General features: G+C 41.8%; 1 protein-coding gene across 1 annotated transcript in view; it reads left to right on the forward strand.

Moving 5' to 3' along the window:
- Nucleotides 1-12,875: 12,875 nt before the first annotated feature.
- Nucleotides 12,876-23,381, forward strand: part of LOC143817728 (transmembrane protein 180-like) — a 128,633-nt gene continuing 118,127 nt past the window's right edge. Inside the window, exon 1 of the mRNA XM_077299215.1 lies at nt 12,876-13,532. Within this exon, the coding sequence (XP_077155330.1) occupies nt 12,950-13,532 (583 nt within the window). The 5' untranslated portion in view covers nt 12,876-12,949. The remainder of the gene's footprint in view (nt 13,533-23,381) is intronic.

The raw sequence follows: 23,381 nt of genomic DNA on the forward strand, positions 1-23,381 counted from the left end.
CTGTGTGGAGTTAACACAGTGTGTTTAAGGTAACGCTTGCTGTTTTGTTCCGTCATTGTTCACTAGCAGCCAGAGTCGGACTGGGGTGTCTGGGGCCCACCAGGGGAATGGACTCTAGGGGCCCACCCTACAGATATATGCAAATATCTGTCATTATAGTGGAGCATCGGCTGTAAAACACCGGCGGCTGCTGCACATCTACCGTGTGCCCCAATAACTGGGATGTATAATTACGGTAGTTTACATTAATGGGGTTCTTGGTTAAAACAAGTTATCACCGATCCAATGGCTCCACAGGATAGGTGATTGCTTAGGTCCGACCATTAGAAACTGCACGGATCAGAAGAATGGGGAAGTTTTATCCCTGACAGGACACTTTTATCACTATTTTAAAATGCAGCAGCAGGTGGGATGTCTGACTGCAGCTCCATTCATTCTATTTGGGGCTTCCAGAAAAAAACAAGTGCAGCCACTGAGGGAATAAATGGATCAGTGATCTAGTCGGACATGCCACTCCAGTCTAATGGGGATAAAAAGTTCCACATTTTGCTGAAAGGGTCCAAGCAGTCAGACCCCCACCAATCAATACATTATCACTTATCCTGTGGAGAGGTGATTACTTTTTTCCACAGGAAACCCCCTGTAAGTGCATCTCCGCTGCTGTGTACAAAGCTTTAAAACTCTAAAGGAAATAAAGAATCTTCTCCTAATTAATATCAGAGAGAACAAATGACCACCATACACAACACAATCCACTATACCAAGACCAATATTACCACATACAGGAAGAAATACCACCGCACCATGACCAGACCACATAGTGACCGAATAATACTACATACAAGGGACAAATACCACCACACCATGAACAGATCACATATTACCACCACACAGTGACTGAATAATATGACATATTAGGGCAGCACAGTTCAGAGGTTAGCACTGCAGCCTTGCAGCGCTGGGGTCCTGGGTTCAAATCCCACCAAGGACAACATCTGCAATGAGTTTGTATGTTCTCCCTGTGTTTGTGTGAGTTTCCTCTGGGTACTCTGGTTTCCTCCCACATTTACAAAGACATACTGCTAGGGAATCTAGATTGTGAGCCCCATCGGGACAGTGGCAATAATGTCTGTAAAGCGCTGTGAAATTAATAGCGCTATATAAATGACTCAAAATAAATAAAAGTAAATATTACCAGCATATAGGGACCACATGATACCACATACAAGGAGAAATACTGTCACGCCGTGACCAGACCACAAATTACCAACACATAGTGCCCGAATACTACAATATTGATTATGAATACAAACCACAATACTAACAACACTGTTATTACCACCAGTGACAATGTACACAGTACCTCTGTATATAGTGTCAGTGTACAGGTAATATAGTGATATTATACACAGGAGCTCTGTATATATTGTATAGTGTACGGGTAATACAGTGACCACCAGTGATATTACACACAGGAGCTCTGTATATAGTGTCAGTGTACATATAATACAGTGATCACCAGTGACATTATACAAAGGAGCTCTGTACACAGTATATAGTGTAAGTGTACAAGCAACACACTGACTCACCGGTGACATCTGTAGTTGAGGTCTTTTTTCTTCATCCAGTGCAGACCGCCATTACTTCTTCCAGCAAAGACTCGTCTCTGCAGAAAATAACACAGTTAGCTATAGCTGATCGCTTCCAGAGCACATTCCCCACTATTTTCCTCGACTTCTATACTATGTCAGATGAAGAAAAAAAAGACATAGTGCCACCCTGCTCAGTAGCAGGACCATTTTGTTCTCCCCATGGAAGACAGTAAAATCAAAAGTAAATTACAGCAGTAATAATGTCCCCTGATTGGCCCCTACAACAATTATGTCCCCATTTGCCACCATAAACCAATAATGTATGTTCCTCATCCTGACCTCAATACAGTAATTTTGTCACCCCTTTATTTAATAAGGTGCCAGATCCTTGGTCCCTTTATTTAATGTCTCCATCTTGGACCCCAATGTCCACCTTAATAAGGTCCCTATCCTGGGCCCCTTCCAGTAATAATGTCCTCATCCTGGGCCCCTTTATTTAATGTTCCCTCCCTGGGCCCCTATGTCCGTCCCTATGGCCACTACCTTGCCCAACTACAGAGGGGGGATTCTTCTCACCTTCTTGCGCTCCCCAGCATCCTCTTTTGGCTTCATATTCGGCGTGGTCGTTACAATGGCTGCCGACTGCAGCTGTGACAGGAGTCATTTATCAAAACTGCTATGTGACTTCAACACATGGCCTGTCACAGAGCAGAGCGCCCTGTCACAGAAGCAGCCGGTATTCATCTTGATGTGCATTGTCGCCAGGGTCGGCTCCAGGTTTTCATGGGCCCCTTTAACACATGCCACGATTCCTGATGCACAGATAAAAAAAACAGATATAGTACAAAATATAGGCACCACACAGTGCGCCATACAGTATTATGGGCACCTCATAGTCCTCCATACAGTATTATGGTCAACCACATAGTCCTCCATACAGTATTATGGGCACCTCATAGTCCTCCATACAGTATTACGGGCACCTCGTAGTCCTCCATACAGTACTATGGTCAACCACATAGTCCTCCATACAGTATTATGGGCACCTCATAGTCCTCCATACTGTATTATGGGCAACCACATAGTCCTCCATACAGTATTATTGGCCCCATATAATGCTCCTCCATACAGTATTATTGGCCCCATACAATGCTCCTCCATACAGTATTATTGGCCCCATATAATGCTCCTCCATACAGTATCATGGGCACCTCATAGTCCTCCATATAGTATTATGGGCCCCATGTAATGCTCCTCCATACAGCACATCATGGTCCCCCTGCTCCTACATACAGTATTGTGGGCCCTGTGCTTCTCCACACAGTATTATGCCCCCCAGCTCCTCCACACAGAATTATGGGACCCCCACTCCTCCACACAGTATTACGCCCCCCCCAGCTCCTCCATACAGTATTGTGGGCTTCCCGCTCCTCCACACAGTATTCTGCCCCCCTGCATAGTATTTCCCCCCCAGCTCCTCCACACAGCATTATAGTTACATAGTTACATAGTTATTAAGGTTGAAGGAAGACTTTAAGTCCATCTAGTTCAACCCATAGCCTAGCATGCCCTAACATGTTGATCCAGGGGAAGGCAAAAAAACCCCATGTGGTAAGAATAAGCTCCATCATGGGGAAAAAAATTCCTTCCCGACCCCACATATGGCAATCAGACTAGTTCCCTGGATCAACGCCTTATCAAGGAATCTAATATATATACCCTGTAATATTATACTTTTCCAGAAAGGTATCCAGTCCCCTCTTAAATTGAAGCAATGAGTCACTTATTACAACATCATACGGCAGAGAGTTCCATAGTCTCACTGCTCTTACAGTAAAGAATCCGCGTCTATTATTATGCTTAAACCTTTTTTCCTCCAGACATAGAGGATGCCCCCTTGTCCCTGTCACCGGTCTATGATTAAAAAGATCAGCAGAAAGGTCTTTGTACTGTCCCCTCATATATTTATACATTAACATAAGATCACCCCTTAGTCTTCGTTTTTCCAAACTAAATAGCCCCAAGTGTAATAACCTATCTTGGTATGGCAGACCCCCCAGTCCTCTAATAACCTTGGTTGCTCTTCTCTGCACCCGCTCCAGTTCAGCTATGTCTTTCTTATACACCGGAGACCAGAACTGTGCACAGTATTCTAAGTGTGGTCGCACTAGTGACTTGCATAGAGGTAAAATTATGTTCTCCTCATGAACATCTATGCCTCTTTTAATGCATCCCATTATTTTATTTTGCCTTTGTAGCAGCTGCCTGACACTGGCCACTGAATATGAGTTTGTCATCCACCCATACACCCAGGTCTTTTTCATTGACGGTTTTGCCCAGAGTTTTAGAATTAAGCACATAGTTATACATCTTATTACTTCTACCCAAGTGCATGACCTTACATTTATCCCCATTAAAGCTCATTTGCCATTTATCAGCCCAAGCTTCTAGTTTACATAAATCAGCCTATAATATAAAATTGTCCTTCCCTGTATTGATTACCCTGCAGAGTTTAGTGTCATCTGCAAATATTGAAATTCTACTCTGAATGCCCCCTACAAGGTTATTAATAAATATGTTAAAAAGAAGAGGGCCCAATACTGACCCCTGTGGTACCCCACTACTAACCGTGACCCAGTCCGAGTGTGCTCCATTAATAACCACCCTTTGTTTTCTATCCCTGAGCCAACTCTCAACCCACTTGCACATATTTTCCCCTATCCCCATTATTCTCATTTTATGTATCAACCTTTTGTGTGGCACCGTATCAAAAGCTTTTGAAAAGTCCACATACACTACATCTACTGGGTTCCCTTGGTCCAGACCGGAACTTACCTCTTCATAGAAGCTGATCAAATTAGTCTGACATGATCGGTCCCTAGTAAACCCGTGCTGATACTGGGTCATGTGGTTATTCCTCTTCAGATACTCCAGTATAGCATCCCTTAGAATGCCCTCCAGGATTTTACCCACAGTAGAGGTTAAACTTACTGGCCTATAATTTCCGAGTTCAGTTTTTGTCCCCTTTTTGAATATTGGCACCACATTTGCTATACGCCAGTCCTGTGGTACAGACCCTGTTATTATGGACTCTTTAAAGATTAAAAATAATGGTCTATCAATGACTGTACTTAATTCCTGCAGTACTCGGGGGTGTATCCCATCCAGGAATGGAGATTTGTCAATTTTTGTGATTTTTAGACGCCGCCGTACTTCCTGCTGGGTTAAGCAGGTAACATTAAATTGGGAATTATTATCACTAGTCATATTGGCTGCCATGGGATTTTCTTTTGTAAATACTGATGAAAAAAAGTCATTTAGCATATTGGCTTTTTCCTCATCCTCATCCACCATTTCACCCAGACTATTTTTAAGGGGGCCAACACTATCATTATTTAGTTTCTTACTATTTATGTAGTTAAAGAATATTTTGGGGTTATTTTTGCTCTCTCTAGCAATGAGTCTCTCTGTCTCAATCTTTGCTGCCTTGACTTGCTTTTTACATAATTTATTTAATTTTTTGTATTTATTTAATGCCTCCTCACTACCTACTTCCTTTAATTCTCTAAATGCTTTCTTTTTGTCACTTATTGCACCCCTTACAGCTTTATTTAGCCATATTGGTTTTCTCCTATTTCTAGTATGTTTATTCCCATACGGTATATACTGTGCACAGGTCCTATCCAGGATGCTAATAAATGTCTCCCATTTTCTTTGTGTACTTTTATGTCTCAGGATATCGTCCCAGTTAATTGCACCAAGATCCTCTCTCATCCGTTGGAAATTTGCCCTCCTGAAGTTTAGTGTCCTTGTCACCCCTCTACTACACATCTTATTAAAGGAGACATGAAAACTTATTATTTTGTGATCACTATTCCCCAAGTGACCCCCAACCCTTATATTTGATATGCGGTCTGGCCTGTTGGTTAATATTAGGTCTAGCAGTGCCCCCCTTCTTGTTGGGTCCTGAACCAGTTGTGAAAGGTAATTGTCTCTCATAGTTGTCAAAAACCGATTACCTTTACTGGAACTGCAGGTTTCTGCTCCCCAATCTATTTCAGGGTAGTTGAAGTCCCCCATAATAATGACTTCTCCTTGAGTCGCAGCTTCATCTATTTGCTTTACAAGGATATTCTCCATTCCTTCCATTATTTTTGGAGATTTATAACAAACCCCTATCAGTAATTTATTATTTTTTCCCCCTCCCCTTATCTCCACCCACAGGGACTCTACATTTTCATTAGATTCACCTATATTATCACGCAGGATGGGTTTTAAGGTCGATTTTACAAACAGACACACCCCACCCCCTCGCTTATCTGTACGGTCATTTCTGAAAAGGCTATATGACCCCCCGCACAGTATTATGCCCACCCCCTGCACAGTATTATTGCTCCCCGCATGGTATTATTGCCCCCTGCACAGTATTATGACCTGCACAGTATTTTCCCCCCAGCTCCTCCACACAGTATTATGCCCCCGCACAGTATTCCCCCCAGCTCCTCCACACAGTATTATGTCCCTGCACAGTATTTCCCCCCCAGCTCTTCCACACAGTATTAAGCCCCCCTGCACAGTATTATGCCCAGCACAGTATTCCCCCAAGCTCCTCCACACAGTATTATGCCCCCGTATGGTATTTCCCCCAGCTCCTCCACACAGTATTATGCCCCCCCGCACAGTATTATGCCCCGCACAGTATTTTCCCCCCAGCTCCTCCACACAGTATTATGCCCCCGCAGAGTATTCCCCCCAGCTCCTCCACACAGTATTATGGCCCTGCACAGTATTTCCACCCCCAGCTCCTTCACACAGTATTATGCCCCCCGCACAGTATTATGCCCCGCAAAGTATTCCCCCCCCAGCTCCTCCACACAGTATTATGCCCCCGTACAGTATTTCCCCCCAGCTCCTCCACACAGTATTATGCCCCCCACACAGTATTATGCCCACCCCCTGCACAGTATTATTGCCCCCTGTACAGTATTATTGCCCCCTGCACAGTATTATGCCCCGCACAGTATTTTCCCCCCATCTCCTCCACACAGTGTTTTCCCCTCGCACAGTATTTCCACCCCAGCTCCTCCACACAGTATTATGCCCCCGCACAGTATTTCCCCCTAGCTCCTCCACACAGTACTATGCCCCACACAGTATTTCCCACCCCCAGCTCCTCCACACAGTATTATTCCCCGCACAGTATTTCCCCCCCAGCTCCTCCACACGGTATTATGCCCCCGCACAGTATTTCCCCCCCAGCTCCTCCACACAGTATTATTTCCCACACAGTATTTCCCCCCAGCTCCTCCACACAGTATTATGCCCCCACATAGTATTTCCCCCCAGCTCCTCCACGCAGTGTTATGCCCCCACACAGTATTATGCCCCCCTCCCCCTGCACAGTATTATGCCCACCCCACACAGTATTATGCCTCCCGCTCCTTCATAAATTATTATGGACCCCTGTCAGATGAAATCCTCACCTCTCCCGTTCCCAGTGCAGGTCCGGTGCACTCAGCATCTCTCCGGCTCTGCAACGCTCAGGACAGAGAGGCTGAGCGCGCAGTGATGACGTCATCGCACCCTCTGCTCTGAGACGTCGTAGAGTCAGAGGGCGCTGAAGACATTGCAGCTGCTGCAGGAACCAGGAGAGGTGAGTATTAGAAGGGGGGCCCGATGCCAGCGCCCCTGGTCGTGGCGGCGGTCGGTGCCACCCGAAGATTTAAAGGGCCTGCATCTCTCTTTTTTTTTTCTTCTTCTTCCTCCTCCTTCTCCTCCTTCTCCTCCTCCCTGGGTCGGGGCCCACCGGGCATTTCACCGGTATTCCGGTGGGCCAGTCTGACCCTGCTAGCAGCAATTATACATCTCTGCACGGTGGACCCTGGGTTGCGAATGCACTTTAATTTATATTTTATTTAGTGCAGTCCACCAACCCTAACAAAATCTACTTCTCTACAATATGATTGCAGGTAACCTTTGTGTTGGTCAGATGCCTGGGGCTAGCTGAATGCCCCCATGCCTGTCATGTGATCTCTTCTATGCAGTCCAGCCTGTGGGCATCATAGAAGAGAGGTTTTTTTACAAAAAACTGAAATACTGTGGTATTGCTGTATATTCTTCAATTCCCCTAAAGAGACTAATAAAATAAATAAAATGAAGAAAATAACTTTTTAAAAATATAATAAAAATAAGAAAGATATAAACATTTGAATTTGTGAAAACGATAAAGGGAAAAAATATTGAAATGTCAGAATTGCGGATTTTTCATTGCCGCAATGCTCCAAAAATGCAATAAAAAGTGGTAAATGCATCATATGTACTTCAAAGTAATACCAATAAAAACATCAGGTCATTATGCAAAAAACAAGCACTCATACAACTCTGATTTTTTTTCCCATTTCGAGTACACATGATAAAATGGATAGTATCAGGTATGACTAGTAAATATGGAATTGTCAGTAGGGAAATATAAAAAAATTACAGCTCTTAGAAGAAGAGATGGGAAAATGAAACAGCAGAAATGAAAAATCTCTCAGTTGTTAAGGCATTAAAGAGAACCTGTCACCAAGTTTGGCCGATAAGAGTTTCAGCCACCACCTTTCAGGGATTATTTACAGCATTTTATAATGTAGATAAGCCCCCGGTCCGACCTGCAAAAGAAGAAAAATAACTTTTATTATACTCACCTATGGGGCGACCCGGTCCGATGGGTGTCGCTGGTCCTGATCCGGCGCCTCCTATCTTCTTGCGATGCCGCCCTCCTGCTTGCTTCATGTGGATGATGTGTCCCTGCGTCATCCACATGGGCATCGCGCTCATGTGCAGATGTACTTATCTGCAGAGCAAAGTACTGCAAAGCGCAGGTGCCGGGAAATAGAGGGCCAGCGCTTGCACACTGCAAGAATTTGCTCTGCCCTCAACAGGGCAAGATAGGTATGCCTGCGCAGGAGCACAATGCCGGGGAGCCTGTGAAGCAAGCAGGAGGGCGGCATCGCAAGAAGATGGGAGGCACTGGAGCAGGACCTGCGACACCCATCAGACTGGACCGCTCCCAGGTGAGTATAATAGAAGTAATTTTTCTTCTCTTGTAGGTCGGATAGGGGGCTTATCTACAGCATTATAGAATGCTGTAGATAAGCCCTGAAAGGCAGTGGCCGTAACTCGTATCGGCCAAACCTGGTGAAGGTTCCCTTTAAAACCCAAAGAAAACCAACAGCACATAAATAAAAAAGAGGGTTACAGTGGGCTTAAGAGAAGAAAACATGGATGGTCAATGATTGGATAAAAGTGATATCTCATGGTGATTCATTAGTCTGAAATATTGATGATTTCATACATTTATCTCACCTGTTTATAGATACTTTCTCCTCAAGCTAGTCTTGTGGCATCACTCTGCCTTTAAAACAGATCTGTCACAACATTTAACTATACAAACAGTATACATTATTAAATAGATCTATTAAACCTAATACATCTGATGTACTTACTTTGAAAAAAAGTCAGAATCCTAATATTAAAATGAGAATTTTATGACTACTGTGAAAAAGTGAGAGAGATCATAAATCCAAATGTATTTAGTCTCTGCCATACTAGCCTGACTGACAGCTGCAGCTGTATTGAACAGAGTGAAATCTCACTAGTAGGAGGGACCCTGAGGGCCTATCAATTAGACTAGCTGGGTGGAGACTGAGCTTAAACTTTCAGAAGGAACTACAGGGTGGGCCATGTATATGGATACACCTAAATAAAATGGGAATGGTTGGTGATATCAACTTCCTGTTTGTGGCACATTAGTATATGGGAGGGGGAAAACTTTTCAAGATGGGTGGTGACCATGGTGGCAAGAGGGTCATGTGACACATCAAACTTATTGAGAAAAACAATGGTGTGCTTGGTTTTAACGTAACTTTTTTCTTTCATGAGTTATTTGCAAGTTTCTCTTTGTTTACAGCCATTGACATGTCGCAGAGGTTAACACATAAGGAGCAGATAGAAATTGTGTTGATGTCTGATGGACCCAGTACCCAGGTAATTTTAGCAGATTTCAATGCAAGACACCACAGCCATTCTGACATGGATTTTCAAAGTAAGTATTTCAGCCTCAATAGGGCTAAGAGATCTAGATAATAATGCATGAAGTAAGAATTGTGAAATCTACTGACAGATACACTTTAACCCCTTCACCTCAAAGCCTGCTTTCACCTTCCTGACCAGGCAAATTTTTACAATTCTGACCACTGTCACTTTATGAGGTCATAACTCTGGAATGCTTCAACGGATCCTGGGGATTCTGAGAATATTTTCTCATGACCTATAGTTCTTTATGATAGAGGTAAAATTTCATTGATATGACTTACGTTTATTTGTGAAAAAAATGGAAATTTGGCAAAGATTTTGAAAATTTCCAATTTTCAAACTTTTAATTTGTATGCCCTTAAATCAGAGAGTCATATTGCATAAAATAGTTAATTAATAACATTTTCCAAATGTCTACTTTACACCAGCACAATTTTGGAAACATAATTTTTTTTGTTAATAAGTTATAAGGGTTAAAAGATGACCAGCGATTTCTAATTTTTACAACTAAATTTTCAAAATCATTGTTTTAGGGACCATCTCATATTTCAAGTGACTTTGAGCAGCCTATATAAGAGAAAATACCCCAAAATAACACCATTCTAAAAACTACACCCCTCAAGGCACTCAAAACCACATTCAAGAAGTTTATTAACCATTCAGGTGCTACACAGGAGTTTTTGAAATGTGGAAGAAAAAAATAAACGTTTAGCTTTCCTTCACAAAAATTTAGACCTAAGTTTTTTTTCCTTTCGCAAGGGTAACAGGAGAATATGGACGATACAATTTGTTGTGAAATTTCTCCTGGACATGCGGATACCCCATTTTGAATGTAAAATTTGCTGGAATAACCAGCGGATGCCTTGTCGCGTTTGGAGAGCCCTTGATGTGCCTAAACAGTGAAAACCCTCAACAAGTGACACCATTTTGGAAACTAGACCCCTTAGGGAACCTATCTAGATGTGTATCGAGCACCTTGAACCCCCAAGTGTGTCGCAGGAGTTTATAATGTTAAGCCAAGAAAATAAAAAAACAATCACATTTTTCCCACAAAAATCTTTTTTAGCTACAAATTTTGTATTTTCAAAAAGGAAAAAAAAGAGAAAATGGACCAAAAAGTTTGTCGTGCAATTTCTCTTAAGTTCACCGATACCCCATATGTGGTCAAAAACTACTTTTGAGGCACAGTGCAAAGCTCAGAAAGCAAGTAGCATCATATTACAGTGCAGATTTTGCTGCACTTGTTTGAGGGTGCCATGTTACATTGGCATAACCCATGTGGTGCCAGAACAGCAGAACCCCAATAAGTGACCCCATTTTACCAATTAAACCTTTCAATGAATTCATCTAGGAGTGCAGTGATTATATTGGTACCACAGGTGTGTCATACCATCGGGCAGTGAAGAAAAAATAATTTACATTTTTACCACCAAGAGAGTGTGGTAGCCCCAAGTTTTACATTTTCACACTGGGAAATGGGTAAAAATGGCACCAGAATTTCTCCCACAATTTCTGCTGAATGTAGAAATATACCATATGTGCTGTACAGTACTACTTTGTCATACAGAGTGACTTGGGAGGGACGAAGCGCTATTTGCCTCCTGGAACGCAGATTTTCCTAGACTAGATTGCAGATTCCATAAAAAGAGCCCCCAAGTGCTAGAAAAGCAGAATCCCCACTCAAGTGACCACATTTTGGAAATTATAACCCTTTGGGAAATTATCTACAGGTGTAGTGATGATTTTGACTACATGGGTGTTTTCCAGATGCAGGTATGTTGTGAATTTGGTTTCTGGGCTCCCCCGGTGGTTACTGGTGGTACTGAACTTGTGTGCTTCATCTCCTCTGTTCACCTGTTTCCATCAGGATGTGGGAGTTTCTATTTAGCCTTGCTCCTCAGTCATTTCTGTGCCGGCCAACAATGTTACCAGAAGCCTTTCTGTTGCATGTTCCTGCTCCTAGACTACTATCAGCTAAGTTGGACTTGTAGTCCTAAGATTGTTTTGCATTTTTGTTCCAGTTCTCTGTTTTTGAATATTTCTGAGGCTGGAAGCTCTTGTGAGCTGAAATTGCCACTCTGGTGTCATGAGTTGATATTAGAGTCTTAAAGTAATTTCAGGATGGTGTTTTGAAAGGGTTTTCAGCTGACTGTGAAGTTCCCTTTTCTGTCTTCCTACTATCTAGTAAGCGGACCTCAATTTGCTAAACCTATCTTCATACTTCGTATGTCATTTTCCTCTAAAATCACCGACAATATATGTGGGGGCTACTGTCTGCCTTTTGGGGAAAATTTCTCTAGAGGTAAGCCAGGTCTGTATTTTCCTCTGCTAGGGTCAGTCAGTCCTCCGGCTGGCACTGGGCGTCTAGGGATAAAACGTAGGCACGCTACCCGGCCACTGTTAGTTGTGCGGTAGGTTTAGCTCACAGTCAGCTCGAGTTCCCATCTTCCAAGAGCTAGTCCTTTTGTATGCTTTACTACGGTCTCTTGCCATTGAGAACCATGACAGTTTGGCCGGCCAAGAGTTAAAATAATTGGCAGAAGAAGGGAGAGAAAAGAAGTCTGCAGAGAATTTTTTTTTTTTTTTCTGAGTTTGCTCATTAGTTGATTCACTTGCATCTCTGCTTACTGCAGCCTTCGTCTCTCTCTCCTTCTAATCCTTGAATGGTTCTGATTTCACCTGATTAAAATGGATCCTCAGAGTTTAGCTACTGGTTTGGATAATCTCGCTATGAAGGTTCAAAGTTTACAGGATTTTGTAATTCATGCTCCTATATCTGAACCTAGAATTCCTTTACCTGAATTTTTCTCCGGGGATAGATCTCGCTTCCAGAATTTCAAACATAATTGTAAATTATTTTTGTCTCTGAGATCTCGCTCCGCTGGAGATCCTGCACAGCAGGTCAGGATTGTAATTTCCTTGCTCCGGGGCGACCCTCAGGATTGGGCATTTGCTTTGGCACCAGGGGATCCTGCGTTGCTCAATGTGGATGCGTTTTTCCTGGCTTTGGGGTTGCTTTATGAGGAACCTCATTTAGAGATTCAGGCTGAAAAAGCCTTGATGGCCCTGTCTCAAGGGCAAGATGAGGTTGAAATATACTGCCAAAAATTTCGTAAGTGGTCTGTGCTTACTCAGTGGAATGAGTGCGCCCTGGCGGCGAATTTCAGAGAGGGTCTCTCTGATGCCATTAAAGATGTTATGGGGAGATCGTGCGCGTCCTGCCGCCCCGTGTGAACGCGTCCTTACCATCCATGTCCTCTGCCTGGTGGTGAACTGTAAACATGAAGTTATCCTTCGGAATCCACGGGCCGGCCCTGGCCTACTCCATGACCACATTAGGGGCTGGAATGATGAACAGCATATTCCATTTCTATTACGTGAAGCTGTTTCTTAACCACTACAAAATATCAGAAGGAGCCTTTCACCAAGCGCAGGTAATTTTTATGGTCTGGAATGCCATAAACGACCCGCTATTTGGGTATATCCAAGATAATTCCAAAACCGGCTTCTGCTCTATACGACGCCGCTCCATATTATACGGTGCTCCATTTTATGCCCTCGCTTTTCTGGTTCCTTGGTTTCCTTGGAAGGATTACGCAGAAGGTGAATGGCTCAGTGGTGTCCATCTCATGGTAGCCCTCTGCATTTTTGATGGCATGCTTACCTTTGTCTTGCTTGCCCAATGCGCCCTCTTTGCCGAGATTTCATCCAAGCACGAAAATCGTCTTCAGCTCATTAAGTACAACCAAGTAGCTTCACTTCTGGCATCATCGAGCATTCTCTTCTGCGGACTTGCATCTGATAACATGGATTTTATTTCTGATCTCCCTGTTTCTCAGAAGATGTCTGTCATCTGGGTGGTGTGTGACCGTTTCTCTAAGATGGTCCATTTGGTCCCCTTGCCTAAATTGCCTTCCTCATCCGAGCTGGTTCCTCTGTTTTTTCAAAATGTGGTTCGCTTGCATGGTATTCCGGAGAATATCGTTTCTGACAGGGGAACCCAATTCGTGTCTAGATTTTGGCGAGCGTTCTGTGCTAGGATGGGCATTGATTTGTCTTTTTCGTCTGCTTTCCATCCTCAGACTAATGGCCAGACCGAGCGAACTAATCAGACCTTGGAGACTTATTTGAGGTGTTTTGTGTCTGCGGATCAGGATGATTGGGTTGCCTTTTTGCCCTTGGCGGAGTTTGCCCTCAATAACCGGGCTAGTTCTGCCACCTTGGTTTCTCCTTTCTTCTGTAATTCGGGGTTTCATCCTCGTTTCTCTTCCGGTCAGGTGGAGTCTTCGGATTGTCCTGGAGTGGATGCTGTGGTGGAGAGGTTGCATCAGATTTGGGGGCATGTGGTGGACAATTTGAAGTTGTCCCAGGAGAAGACTCAGCAGTTTGCCAACCGCCGTCGTCGTGCTGATCCTCGTCTTTGTGTTGGGGACTTGGTGTGGTTGTCTTCTCGTTTTGTCCCTATGAAGGTTTCTTCTCCTAAGTTTAAGCCTCGGTTCATCGGCCCGTACAAGATATTGGAGATTCTTAACCCTGTGTCCTTTCGTTTGGACCTCCCTGCATCTTTTTCTATTCATAATGTCTTCCATCGGTCATTGTTGCGCAGGTATGAGGTACCGGTTGTGCCTTCCGTTGAGCCTCCTGCTCCGGTGTTGGTTGAGGGTGAGTTGGAGTACGTTGTCGAGAAGATCTTGGACTCCCGTGTTTCCAGACGGAGACTTCAGTATTTGGTCAAGTGGAAGGGCTACGGTCAGGAGGATAATTCTTGGGTGACAGCCTCTGATGTTCATGCCTCCGATTTGGTCCGTGCCTTTCATAGGGCTCATCCTGATCGCCCTGGTGGTTCTGGTGAGGGTTCGGTGCCCCCTCCTTGAGGGGGGGGTACTGTTGTGAATTTGGTTTCTGGGCTCCCCCGGTGGTTACTGGTGGTACTGAACTTGTGTGCTTCATCTCCTCTGTTCACCTGTTTCCATCAGGATGTGGGAGTTTCTATTTAGCCTTGCTCCTCAGTCATTTCTGTGCCGGCCAACAATGTTACCAGAAGCCTTTCTGTTGCATGTTCCTGCTCCTAGACTACTATCAGCTAAGTTGGACTTGTAGTCCTAAGATTGTTTTGCATTTTTGTTCCAGTTCTCTGTTTTTGAATATTTCTGAGGCTGGAAGCTCTTGTGAGCTGAAATTGCCACTCTGGTGTCATGAGTTGATATTAGAGTCTTAAAGTAATTTCAGGATGGTGTTTTGAAAGGGTTTTCAGCTGACTGTGAAGTTCCCTTTTCTGTCTTCCTACTATCTAGTAAGCGGACCTCAATTTGCTAAACCTATCTTCATACTTCGTATGTCATTTTCCTCTAAAATCACCGACAATATATGTGGGGGCTACTGTCTGCCTTTTGGGGAAAATTTCTCTAGAGGTAAGCCAGGTCTGTATTTTCCTCTGCTAGGGTCAGTCAGTCCTCCGGCTGGCGCTGGGCGTCTAGGGATAAAACGTAGGCACGCTACCCGGCCACTGTTAGTTGTGCGGTAGGTTTAGCTCACAGTCAGCTCGAGTTCCCATCTTCCAAGAGCTAGTCCTTTTGTATGCTTTACTACGGTCTCTTGCCATTGAGAACCATGACACAGGTAGCAGTGGATGTTGCTGAGTGAAAATTGCAAACTGCCATTGTAGTGACCAGTACGCTGTAGTGACCAGTACACTGCATTCTCTAGTACATTATGCCCAGCTCATACTTCTGGAGACATGCACCTGTAAATTACAATACGATACAATACGATACGATACACTTTATTGATCCCGAGGGAAATTATGGTATGGAAATTAGGTGGGCTCTCATCACTGCAGAAATACCAAACATATGGGTGCTAAATGTTATTTAGGCACATTGGGGCTCAGAAGGGAGTTGGGGCATTTTGATTTGGTAGCATAGAAGTTTCTGAATTTCTTTTGGGGGGGTGAAGAACCATTTTGCTTTTCCAGAGCCTTTGTGCTGAAGGACCCAAGTGAGGGCTTGCTTTTTAGTGGATTGAGTTGAAACTTTTATTGGGAATGATTTACATAACGTTTGGGATCACATTTATCCGAGCTCTATGTTGATTACTTACTTTGGGGTCATGGGGTCAATCTCCCAGTGACGTGACAGATGAAACCCCAGAGGAATCCATTCACTATAATGAGTTACTCTGGACTCAGTCTGGCCTCTGTTCAGTGGTGTCATTTTCAGAATGCACAAAACTGTGGCCGATGTCACTTTTATGCAATCCTAAAAAGACGGACACAGCCGGATCACAGGTCCTCCACACTGTGGCATCCACAGTGACTCCATCTGCCTCATTATAATTAATTTTCCACTGGGAGTTCTGTCTGAATCATGTATTTCAAAGTTTCATGGAAACCTCGGTGTAAGCACTCAGTGCAGAGTGCAGGATAAATGTGCGCCAAGCCTTACTGTGTTCTTTGGGAGGCAGAATAAAAAAATCAACAGAATGTAAAGAATTGGCTTTATTTAATTTTTACGCCATTCCTCATGCAGTATAAGTGATTTGGAGACCTTATTCTTTGGGTCGTTGCCATTACAGTGATACCAGATTTATATCGGATTTTTATGTTTGGCTGCTGTCATATACTAAAAGACGCTTTTTATTGTGAAAACTAGTTTTTGAATCCCCATATTTTGAGAGCTACAGTTTTTTCATATTTCGGCCAACAGAGTCATGTGAGGGCTTGTTATTTGTGGGACGAGCTGACATGTTTATTGGTACTATTTTTGGGCACATGACATTTTTTGATCGCTTTCTTTTCTGATTTTTGGGAAGCAGGATTTGCTTTTTTTTATATCGTTCTGCGTGTGGCAAAATTGGTAAGACTGTTTTATTCTTTGGGTCAGTGTGACTACGGCGATACCTAATTTATATTATTTTTATATGTTTTGGCTCTTTTACACAATAAAAACTATTTTATAGAAAAAATAATTATTTTTGCATTGCTCTATTCTGAGAGTTATAACTTTTTATTTTTCTGCTGATGGAGCTGTATAGATGACATTTTCAGCTGTACCATTTTTATTTACATCCGTCTTTTTGATCGTGTTTATTGCACTTTTTGTTTAGCAGTATGATGATAAAACATTGCTTTTTGTCTCATTTTTTTATGGTGTTCATTGAAGGGGTTAACTAGTGCTACAGTTTTATCGAGCGGGTTGTCGCGGACTCGACGATGCCAAATATGCGTACTTTTATTTTTTTTTAATTTGCATAAGTAAATACATTTATTGGAAAAATATTTAATTCTTTTTTTATTTATTTAGGGATTTTAAAAATATATATTTTTATACATTCTATTTTTTTTTTTTTACTTTTTTACATTGTCCCAGTATGAGACATCACTGTATTATATCAGATCGCTGATCTGACACTCTGCATCGCAGAGTATCAGATCAGGATCTGACAGGCAGGGAAGGAGACATGCCATCACCTGCTCTGAGCAGGCGCTCACAAGCCACCTTTCCTGCAGGACCTGGAAGGACCTGCCAAATTGGTGCCGGGGGTCTCCATGGAGACCATCAGGACAACTCTATAGCATCCCCCCTCCCTGTGCAATGACCCTTTATGTCGCAGTTACTACCGACAGCAGCATCAGAGGGTTAAAATCCCACGATTGGTGCTAGCACCATGATCTTTAAAAGGCTTACATTTAAAGATAACACATTTCCTTTTTATTTTAGTAAAAAAATGACATTACAAAATTACAAAAAGTAAAAAGTAAAAGTTAAAAAAAAGTAAAAGTGCAAAAGTTTGGCCACCATCAATGCAAAAGTTTGGCCACCATTGAAAATTTGTGTACTCAAATAACTTTGACCAAGGTTTCAAACCTTAACCCCTTAACCCCCAAGGGTGGTTTGCATGTTAATGACCGGGCCAATTTTTACAATTATGACCACTGTCCCTTTATGTGGTAATAACTCTGGAACGCTTCCATGGATCCTGGTGATTCTGACATTGTTTTCTCGTGACCTATTGTACTTCATCTCAGTAGTAAAATTTCTTTCATATGACTTGCGTTTATTTGTGACAGAAATGGAGAAGTGGCAAAAATTTTGAAAATTTTGCAATTTTCCAAATTAGAATTTTCATGCTCTTAAATAACAGAGATATGTCACACAAAATACTTAATAAGTAACATTTCCCACATGTCTACTTTACATCAGCACAATTTTGGAACCAAAAATGTTTTTGTTAGGAAGTTATAAGGGTTAAAACTTGACCTGCGATTACTCATTTTTACAACACCGGTTTTTAGGGACCACATCACATTTGAAGTCATTTTGAGGGGTCTATATGATAGAAAATACTCAAAAGTGACACCATTCTAAAAACTGCACCCCTCAAGGTGCTCAAAACCACATTCTAGAAGCGTATTAACCCTTCAAGTGCTTCACAGCAATTTTTGGAATGTTTAAAAAAATGAACACTTAACTTTTTCACAAAAAATTTACCTCAGATCCAATTAGTTTTATTTTTACCAAGGATAACAGGAGAAATTGGACTCCAAAAGTTGTTGTGCAATTTGTCCTGAGTATGCCAATACACTATATGTGGGGGTAAACCACTGTTTGGGCACATGGCAGAGCTCGAAAGAGAAGGAGTGAATATTCAAAGCAAAATTGGCTGGAATTGAGATCGGACACCATGTCACGTTTGGAGAGCCCCTGATGTGCCTAAACAGTGGAAACCCCCCAATTCTAACTCCAACCCTAACCCGAACACGCCCCTAACCCTAATCCTCACCCTAGCCATAACCCTTACCACACCCCTAACCTGAACACGCCCCTAACCCTAATCCCAAACCTAACCACACCCCTAACCCCAACAAACACCCTAACCCCAACACAACCCTCACCCTAATCCCAACACTAACCATAACCCTAAACACACCCCTAACCCTGACACCCCTAACCATAATCCCAACTGTAACCGCAATCGTATACGTAATCCAAACCCTAACCCCATCTCTATCCTCAACCCTAACTTTAGCCCCAACCCTAACCCTAACTTTAGCCTCAAACCTAACCCTAACTTTAACCCTAACCCTATCCCTAACCCTAATGGGAAAATGGAAATAAATGCATTTTTTACATTTTATTATTTTTCCCTAACCAAAGGGATGATAAAGGGTGATTGATTTACTGTTTATAGCTGTTTTTTTATAGCGGGTTTTCATGTTTGGCAGCTGTCACACACTAAAAGACGCTTTTAATGCAAAAAATAATTTTTGCATCACCATATTTTGAGAGCTATAAATTTTCCATATTTTGGCCCACAGAGTCAAGTGAGGACTTGTTTTTTGCAGGACAAGTTGACGTTTTTGTAGGTACAATTTTTGGGCACATGACATTTTTAGATTGCTTTTTATAACGATTTTTGGGAGGCAGAATGAACAAAAACCAGCAATTCATGAATTTCCTTTGGGTGGGGCGTTTATACCGTTCCGCGTTTGGTAAAATTGATAAAGCAATTTTATTCTTCGGGTTAGTACGATTACAGCGATATCTCATTTATATCTTTTTTTATGTTTTGGCGCTTTTATACAATAAAAACTATTTTATATAAAAAATAATTATTTTTGCATTGCTTTATTCTGAGGGATATAAATTTTTTATTTTTTTGCTGATGATGCTGTATGGTGACTCATTTTTTGCAGGACAAGATGACATTTTCAGCAGTACCATGTTTATTTATATCCGTGTTTTTGATTGCATTTTATTCCACTTTTTGTTCGGCAGTATGATGATAAAGCATTGTTTTTTGCCTCGTTTTTTTTTTTTTATGGTGAAGGGGTTGACTAGTGGGACAGTTTTATAGGTCGGGTCATTACGGGGGCAGCGATGCTAAATATATGTACTTTAATTATTTTTATATTTACATAAAAAATATATTTATTGGAACAACATTTTTTTTTCTTTATTTAAGAATGTTTTAAAAATTATTTTTACACAGTCTAATATATTTTTTAAACTTTTTTACATTGTCCCAGGGTGGGACATCACTGTACAAAGTTAGATTGCTGATTTCACACTTCGATCTGACAGGCAGTGAAGGAGGCTTCTCAGTTCCTGCCCTCAGCAGGCACTGACAAGCCACCTCTCTGCAGGACCCGGAAGGACCCCATGGCCATCTTGGATCCGGGAGTCTGCAGGCAGGGAGAACCTCAGAACTACGCGGTGACATAAAATGTCATCAGGACACAATGCACTGTGTTACTTACAAATTGTGCTCCCTCCGCAGTCTGCAGCAGCTGAACATGTCAGCTGTGTTATCAGTGATGCCCGCATTGCTCTCTGAGTAGCTCTGAGCACCAGAGCCAGGAGTAGTGGTGATGTCAAGCTGGGAGGATGTCCTGCTTGCAGCTCCTCCCACAGTTATTCATAGAGCAGTGTGGGCATCACTGATAACACAGCTGCCACGATCAGCTGCTGCAGACTGCGGCACACTGTTTGTATGTAACAGAGCACTCTTGTGTTCTGATGACTTTTTCTGTCATTGCTTTGCCCAATAAGCTAAAGTGAAATTAATATTCACCGCTCTCCATGCCCATGTGCGCGTGGGGAGCAGTGAACATTCATTTCTCTTTAGCAATGGGGACAGGCTCCGCCGGCACCGGGGGCCCCCAGAGCAGCTGTCCACTGCCTGGGGGCCCCTGGAGCAGTTGGAGCCCTAGGCAGCTGCTTGCTAGTATGCCAGCAGGTGTCAGTGCCTGGGCCCATCGGAGAACCAGACTCTGTGTCCTGTACACGTAGTATATGGTAAAACTGGCTACTCTTACCGAGTGAGTAAGGTAACAACTTGTCTTTTCACAAGTAGAGTGCAGCAATGTACAAGAAGTTCTGTACTTTAGAGCTGCCCTACTAAGCAAGCAATATAGTATTCGCCAATTTGCTCTACTCTCCCTGTGCATTGATTTACTGTTCACTACTGGTAATCACAGATGTTTTACCAGTGAAATGCGCTGCACACTCATTGACTCAATATTCTAGTCAATAGCATGTGACAGAATGAAGTCATCACCAAACCAAACCTCTGTTCTCTACATAGGTATTGATCTCAGTGATAGGACCTACATCTATCAGGCATATCCTGCATATGACATAAATGCATGACTTTTGAAGACTCTTTAAACTTCCTGTAAACATTGTTTAAACTAAGTTATATAGGATTTTGATTTGAGGATGTCAAAGTTGCAAATGCTGTCGTGTGCCAACTAATGTAATAATTCAGTATGACTGCTAAAGCTTATTTTGAAGCAACAAGGATAAAGAAACTTTCTCTCTTACAAAAAGCATAGCATGAGATTTACAAAAAGCTTGCTATATTATTCTTGCTCAGTGTGTAAGCGGTGCATGCTGTTTAGAAAAAATGCAACTAGATTTAGGTTCAAATGAGTCTCTGATCTGGAAAGCAGAAATTTACACCTTTTACTTATAGATTTTGCACTTCTGTTTTGGTCATGAATCAGTGCTGAAGAAGAACTTCTTTTCATGAGATTCCTAAGAAATATGGAAAATAATAACCACTGTACCTGCTTTACTAGTGATGACCAAATACAGCCTGGAAGCTTAAAAGAATCAGTAGACTGAAGTAATAGGCAGCAGAGAGCATGCTGTGTTTTGTTCTGAATCTAAATAATGTAACAAACGGGAACTGATAAGGGTTTTTTTAGGTCTTAAAAGTCTAGCTAAAAAGCAATGAAAGGATAGCATCACAGAAAAGCAACTATTAAAATATATTTAACTCTTTTCAACCCTTGGGGAATTCCATTGACCTTAGGACATAAGTAACAAATTAAATGATTCAGCAATAGTGGAATCAATTAAGTTTTAAACAAAAAATTTACAATATTTTTTGTACATTGTTAAGAAATTAAAATAATAGAGGATAGATGAACAGATAGATAAGTAGATAGCTGGATGGATGGATGGATGGATAGATAGATAGATAGATAGATAGATAGATAGATAGATAGATAGATAGATAGATAGATAGATAGATAGATAGAAAGATTTGTCATGCATCATACTTATAATGCCACAATTTTATCTTCTTTTTTATGAGATGTTTAATATTTCATATACTTCTTCTATATCTATTGAAGTTCAATGTTTTCTTTTTGCATACCATATTAACCCCTCCTTCACAGCCAGCTTTTTTAAAAATAATTTTTGTCTTTTTATTCCAGCATTCTGCAAGCCATAACTTTTTTATTTTTCCATCTACAAAGTTTCATGAGGGAAATGCAGTTTTCATTGGCACTATTCATTTTTTCATGCAATTTACTGGAAAATAGAAAATAAAATCTTTGTGCAGTGGAATTAAAATAACAGTAATTCTGTGACTGTTTTTGGATTTTGTTTTCATAACATTTGATGTTATTTTGTATAGTTTTATTTATGCTCTACTACTGTTACAAAAATAAAATTGGTTTATATAATCAGGAGGGGCAAAGAGTCAATTATAAGCCATAAAAGTAAAAATTCCAAACATTTTTTATTAATATCAATAGCTTAGAAAAATATTCAACATATAAAACCGTATGATGGATTCAAATAGGTCTTAACACAGTGTGACCCAAGGAGAAAACAAATAAAAGGGACCAAAGTCAGGGCTGAATCAGGTAAGCCATACCAAAGAGAACATGTATACAGTGCTAAAAAATATCCAAATGCATAAGGTGTCAAAGGGTTACATAATGATTCAATATATAAGGCTCCATTAGTACAGTAATAAAGTGCCTGTGCATAAAATGGGGTAAGTGCAATCACATATAGAGAACTTTTCTATCTATAAGGAAGCAAGTCAAGGTACATAGTTATAGGTATTTATCCATGAATGGCATCTAGTCCTGACTTTGATCCGATTCCCCGACGTACTGTACGTTTCGTGTAAGTCACTTCTTCAGGGTGCGTGGTTTATGCTGCTAAATTCTGCGAGTTGTAACTTTTTTTATTTTTCCTTCTATGTAGCTGTGAAAGGGCTTGTATTTAAAAGGGCAATTAGTAGTTTGGTACAATTTTGACATTCAAATAACTTTATGATTAAATGTTGATCCATTTTAAAGGGAACCTGTCACCTGAATTTGGCGAGACCGGTTTTGGGTCATATGGGCGGGGTTTTCGGGTGTTTGATTCACCCTTTCCTTACCCACTGGCTTTATGCTGGCCGCAATATTGGATTGAAGTTCATTTTCTGTCCTCCGGAGTACACGCCTGCGCAAGGCAATATTGCCTTGCGCTGGCGTGTACTACGGGGGACACAGCATGAACTTCAATCCAATATTGCGGCCAGCATGCAGCCAGCGGGTAAGGAAAGGGTGAATCAAACACCCAAAACCCCCGCCCATATGACCCAAAACTGGTCCCGCCAAATTCAGGTGACAGGTTCCCTTTAAGGTAGGCAAGGTAAACTTGAACAACAATTTTGGAATTTTTTATGATGGTCAGCAGTATTATGTGTAAGGTGAATTTAAGAAATTAAAGAGCATGAATATGCGGTATTACAGCCAACAACAAAATCAGTTTTACATTACAAATTTGGCAATCGTCTGCACTACAGTGAATAATGTCAGAGAAGGAGGGCATTGCTTTCATATCTTCTATGTACATCCACCTAGCAAGCAGCCATTTTTGCTTTTCATATGGTTTTAAGAACCTGTAAATTACAAAGGAA

The sequence above is a fragment of the Ranitomeya variabilis genome, chromosome 3 (genome assembly GCF_051348905.1).
Source record: "Ranitomeya variabilis isolate aRanVar5 chromosome 3, aRanVar5.hap1, whole genome shotgun sequence".
Taxonomy (NCBI): Eukaryota; Metazoa; Chordata; class Amphibia; order Anura; family Dendrobatidae; genus Ranitomeya; species Ranitomeya variabilis.